Raw genomic sequence first — 6,000 nt, 5'->3', positions numbered from 1 at the left:
GCGATGCCAAACAGGCCCTGCTGAGTACTGCCTGCAGCCAGCGACGGGCAAGCAGGAACTTGCTGGGCACTGCTTGCAGGCTGCACTTGCCTGCTCACAGATCCCTGCGGCGACCTGCCACACCTGGTGACCTGCCAGCAGGCTCTGCTAGGCGCTGCATAAGGGCTGCGCTTGCCTGCTTGGGGGTCCCTGTGGCGACCCACCAGCAGGACCTGCTAGGCGCTGCCTATGGGATGTGCTTGCCTGCTCCGGGTCGCCACAGCAATGCCTGCTGGGATCACGATGCCGGGGTAACGCAGCCAGCATCCTGCCCCAGCTGCTATAGATGCCACTATCTTTGTCAGGGAGTGACAGTTAATTTGCATATTACTCTTTTATTAGATAGGATAGAAAAGGGGCAAAGGGGAAGCCAGACATTAGAGGCATGTCATTTGGGCAGCTTAACCAGGAAGCTGCAATTTCACACTCCCCAGGGAACCACCAGCCCATTCCCTGCAGATTGCTGGGGGAGGGGACTGGACAAAGTGGAGGGTAGGTGCATGCACCGTGAGTGGGCTGACATCAGGAAGGTGCTTGCTGTCAGTCAATCCTGGGAAGAGTGATCATTGACCAGAATGGACAGGGCCACTGAAGCCCATGAAAATCTGGAGATACATAATCCTGCAGACAAAAGAGCTCATGCTCTTGACTTGCTCTTGATCCCTTTGGCTTTGCTTCTGCCTATGTTCCCTCTATAGACCCCACGGACAATGGACTGATAGATCGCAGTGAGAAACACAAACTAAACTAGCCTGGATTGGACTATGCCCCGACGTGAAACAGAAACTCTGGATACTGGCTTTGATTTTAGCTCTGCTGAAAGCAAAATGGGACTTCTTTTATGGCGTGACTGAGGGAAATGGGACCTTGGAAACGCAGGGGTTTGAATTCACAGAAATATTTTTATTTTATTTTTTACAATCTCTCATTCTTGCATGCAAGTCTCAGAAAATTCCTTTTCTCAGGATATTGCAAGAAGCCTACTCCACTAGCAACCAGTGGAGATGAGGACCTCTCCCCACCAATAACAAAGGGATATTCCTGAGCCCGTGGGCAGAGAATAGGACCAAGGCATCAGGAGGGGGAGTTACTCCTAGAAACCACAGGCAGCCTGGCAGAGTTGAGGCAGCCTCGTGCCCCTAGTCACGGAGATGGCTCTGCTCACTGACCCAGCACGGCTGAGAGGGGACCAGGCACCGCTTCCCCATGCTGCCTTCTCAACCTCCGTCTACCAGGACCAACTTCATAGGCCTGTGATGTGCACAGCTGTTCAGGGCCATACACCTGGCTTAACACTGCTGTCATGCCCTTAAAATTCTTAATAACTTTCCAACAAGGGGTCTGCATTTCATTTGGCACTGGGCCTCACAAATCCTGAGGCCAGTGCTGGGTCTATTCCTGTCCCCTTTTCACAGGTGAGGAAAAATAAGGGGAAACTGAGCACAGCTTTCTCAAGGCCACAGAATCAGGCTTCTCAGCCCAGCCTGCCTGACTCCAGAGGCCACACACATAACTACAGGACGAGCCTTTCTAACTCTCACTCCTGCACCGTCTCTGCCGAAGAGCAAAAGAACAGAAGTTCACTGCAGGCAGGTTTCCAAACAGGGACTCCCCGGCTCCAACTAGCCTCCCCCTGCTGCAAGATATGAGGCTTTTGAGATAAAAAAAAAAAGGGGAGCCAATTTTCCAATCGTGCCAAGTCCTTTCCATATTAGCTCCTAGAAAGAGCCTGCTGAGAGGCGGAGCTCCGCATCTCCAAGCCCGGAGAAGGCATCCATCCAGGATTCAAGCCAGAACTTAAAGGTGTAGCTTGGCCCTTTGCTCAGCCCAGGTATGCTTCTAAGTTATGAATAAGGTGTGAACAGAAGTGCACTGTCCTAAACAACGAGGGTTGCAGAAATGTTAATCATCCCTACCTGACAGCCCCTTGGGGTGACTGGGAGGGATGGCCTTGGGTTTAAACCAGTGGTAGTCAACCTTCTGGCCCTTTCAATACAGTTCCTCATGTTGTGACCCAACCATAAAATTATTTTCGTTGCTACTTCATAACTCTAATGTGCTACTGTATGAATCGTAATGTAAATATCTGATATTTACATTAATCATAATGTAAATATCTGGTCTTAGGCGACCCCTGTGAAAGGGTCGTTCGACCGCCAAAGGGGTCGCGACCCACAGATTGAGAAACGCTGGTTTACATTGAAGAAGCTGGTGTGGCACCTTCCCTTATTTTTCTCTCCTCTTCGGTTGTGGCATTGGCTCATTGCTGAGACCTAAATGGCCTTCTGGGTACCAACAGCTGTATTGGTAAAAGGGAGTAGAGAATCAGGCCCCACCCTTGGCTTGAGAGGTCAGTGTAGCTGAGTAGGAACAAGTCAAGTTTGGGAATTGGGCAAAACTGACCACCACAAAGGACCTGTGCAGTGTTGGCTGGATGCTGCAACCTGGCCCAGCCGGCCCCACACAGCTGCCTGGAGGCTCAGCCCTGAACCTCAGCAGGTCTCCCAGCTCCTGTAACACCTCACCACGGCGGTCGCCCCATTTAGTGCCTGTTCACTCTCAGCTTCACTCCATGCCTTTTTCCTGAAAACCAGGTTTCCCAGTCTCCCCAGCAGTCTTGACAAAGTTCATCTGCAGGAGAATACTGGAGGACACCAGGGAGAAGCCAGGTTTCTGAGCGGTTTCTCCCTTCTCTCTGCTGTAAGGGTGTGGTGTCTTCTGGCAATGGCCATGTCTCCTCCCCAGCACTAGCTTCCCCATGCCAGGCCTTTCCCTGGTGGTTCTGCCCCCTCTGGACGGCCACAGTGAGGAGGCTCTGATGTAGTCCCCCCCTCCTGTTGTCCCTCCTGCCCTAGAGAGGGGTGCCTCCTGCTGGCATTCTTCTGTGGATTGTGTCATTCCCTGCTTGATTGATCTCAGCTTTCCCATCCCAGTGCAACCAATTCTCAGAATTAAACTCCTGCTGTTTGAAATACCAAGAGTGCTTTCTATTTTTTTGCTCCTTAACATCTCAACTGCTGCCTCCCTGATCCAAGCCATTATTATCTGTCACCCAGATGATTTAATGGCCGTCCTGCTATTGTCTCTGCCCACCTACAGTTGCTTCTAAACACAGCAGCCAGCCAAATGCTGCTGAAACCCAATGTGCCATTCTCTGCTCAGACCCCAAGGACTCCATCCCAACCAGAGCGAGAGCCAAAATCCTCGCCAGGGTCTGCAACGCTCCACATGACCCGGCTCCTGCTACCCCGAGATCTCATTCCCTAGCACAATCTCTCTTCCTCACTTGTTCTGGTCTCCTCCCTGTATTGTAAAAATGCCAAACACCCTGCCTCAGGGCCTTTGCATTTCTGTTCCTCTTGCTAGAAGCTTCTTGTTGGACCTATGCACATGGCTGCCCCCTCACTTCCTTCAGGTCTCTCCTGCTACATGACCGCATCAGAGAGACCTTCCCTGGCCTCACTGTATAAAGCAGCAACTGCCATCATGCTCACACCATGGTGCTATCCTTCTTCATAGAAAACATACCTCATCTGTCTTTGCTCACTAGGACTGGGATCAGCAAACACCTTCTGTAAAGGCCGACATAGTAAGTATTTTAGGTTTTATGGGCCATGTGGTCCCTAGTGCAACTAACCAGCTCTACCGATGTAGCGCGTGAGGAGGCACAGACAATACAAAAGCAGGTGGGCATAGCTGCATTTCAATCACACGTGCAGGCTGGATGTGGCTCATGGGCCAAAATGTGCTGACCTCTGCCCTAACATGCAAGGTAAATTAAGGCAAACAGTTGCCAATTCTGTTCCCTACCGTCTTGTCTGACATTATAAAGCATACAATACATATTATCTAAATAAATGATCCAGGAACTGCATTGATGAAGACAGTCATCATTTTCCCCACCACCCTCCCAGAGCAACGGGGACACAAAAGTCGCATGTGGTTCTAGCTTCACACAAGTGGATTCAAGGAAAAGAATCACCTGCCCAACACCAACACATTGCCTGGGATGTTAGCAGGTGCTACTTGAAAAAAAACACTCTTTGTTCAAAGTGTGAGACACAGCTGATCACACAGAATTCTTCCCTGCAGTACTTACTGGAACCTGGGCTATGGTACTATTTATTGGGGATCTCCAAGGGGCTGGAAGAGAGGGGAGGAGAGGTTTAGCACACCCTAAACCTCGGAACATCATCACATTCACGGGTCTACTCTATGAAGACATGGAGTTTCTCAGGTGAAAAGAAATCTGTGTTATAAGGTGTCCAGATATTTCTGAGTCCAAAAGCATGGCTGGTGGGTCCGACCAGACTGCACCACCAACTCTGCCCAGCAGGGGGCTGGTTTGGCCTCCCCACTGGACCTGGTTCCCCAGACCTCACACAGGGCTGGCCACTTCACCCTCCCACCCTGTGCCATGGACACTGCTCAGTGACAGCCAGGCCTAATCAGAACGCTGGTCCACAACTAAAACGAATCCCATCTAGTCTGTTGGACCAGAGAAAGGCAAATCCGAGAGGAGCTTACATCGCTGAGAATGTTGAAGGCCTCGTTCAGAGCGATATCCAGCATCCCGATTCCTTTGGCAAAAAGTTTGTCCAGGTGCTCCCTGAAGTGCTGAAACAGAAAGCAGAAAACCCATTAGTGTCTGTACTATTATGAGAAATGCCCCACATGTTGCTGCTCCTAACAAATGAGCAAGAGGGAGCCCAGCACCCGCCCAGGGGCATGTCGAGTGTGTGTGATGTCCACTGAACCAAAGTCCCTGTCCACAGAGACTAGGTGCCTGGTATTGCTTTCCAGCGGACCCATTCTGAAACCATTTATTTTCTATGGAAGGGGATTCTTCTCTTCCCAAAGGCGTCCACTCCTTGTCTGTTGGGAAAACGGATCAGAGAAGTCACCAGGAGGCAGGAAGGTGGGGCTCATGGAAAACCTTTGCTGGCGATTTCCTGGTCTAGGATTATTTTTTTCTTTTTTCCCTTACCATGCCCTGGTACCCAACAATGCCCCAAGCATGTCATCAGCATTGAGATGGTGACACCCACTCATGGCACATCTGCCATAGGACCCTGAAACTGATCACAGAATCTGAGCAGATCATAGAGACGGGTCCTGGGTCATGGCTAATGGTTCTAAGACGCTGTTCTGCCTGTGCCCCCTCAGGAAACACCAGGCCACTGCTCACGGGGATGGACCGCAGGCTTGCTGGCCCACGGGACTAGGGCTTCAGTGGGCTCCTCAAGGCCATTCAGCTTTAATGACACCCAGGCCGAACTTGAATCAAGGCTGGATTTAAAGTTCACCCTGGGACTATTCACACACCCGCAACCAAGACGTTCCCCAGCCCACCTGGCCCTCACAGCAACGCACCCTCATGTTCAGAGCAGCTCTGGTTATCAAAGCCTGTTCCATGTTAGATTCTTTTATAATTTTTTTAGTGAGGGATAGAGAGTTAGAAACATAGATGAGAGAGAAACATCGATCAGCTGCCTCCTGCACACCCCCTACTGGGGACATGCCTGCAACCAAGGTACATGCCCTTGACCAGAATCAAACCTGGGACCCTTCAGTGCGCAGGCTGACGCTCTATCCACTGAGCCAAACCAGGTAGGGCTCCATGTTAGATTCTTACATACCAGGTCACTGAGTCCTCAAAACAATCCTGTGAGGTTCCTCACCCCACCTGTCAAATGGGGAGACTGAGGCTCAGCACCATGCCCAAATCCACGCACCTCCTGGCTGCCAGGCCCAGGTTCCTCCCCACATCAGCTTCACCCACTTCAATGCCCTCCTTCTTTCCGATATACACCTGCTGATTTTTTTTTTCTATTTTGTATGTCAGGTACTGGCCATGAGCTTGGCATACACCTGGCCAGTCTGGCTCCAGAATGCTCTTTCTTCATCCCTGTGTCTGAGCTGTGGCCGAGTCTATAGGAGATTGTCAAGTGCTTGAGTGAT

The 6,000-nt window shown here is 51.0% G+C and overlaps 1 protein-coding gene across 1 annotated transcript in view; it reads right to left on the bottom strand.

Annotated features, from left to right (window-relative positions):
• CACNA2D3 (calcium voltage-gated channel auxiliary subunit alpha2delta 3) overlaps nt 1-6,000 on the bottom strand; it is an 807,563-nt gene that overhangs the window by 388,381 nt on the left and 413,182 nt on the right. The window contains exon 10 of the mRNA XM_023755701.1: nt 4,567-4,656. Within this exon, the coding sequence (XP_023611469.1) occupies nt 4,567-4,656 (90 nt within the window). The remainder of the gene's footprint in view (nt 1-4,566; nt 4,657-6,000) is intronic.

The sequence above is a fragment of the Myotis lucifugus genome, unplaced genomic scaffold (assembly GCF_000147115.1).
Source record: "Myotis lucifugus unplaced genomic scaffold, Myoluc2.0 scaffold_83, whole genome shotgun sequence".
NCBI classification, from domain to species: domain Eukaryota; kingdom Metazoa; phylum Chordata; class Mammalia; order Chiroptera; family Vespertilionidae; genus Myotis; species Myotis lucifugus.
The sequence above is the reverse complement of the archived record's forward strand: the minus strand, read 5'-3'. Positions and strand labels throughout refer to the sequence as shown.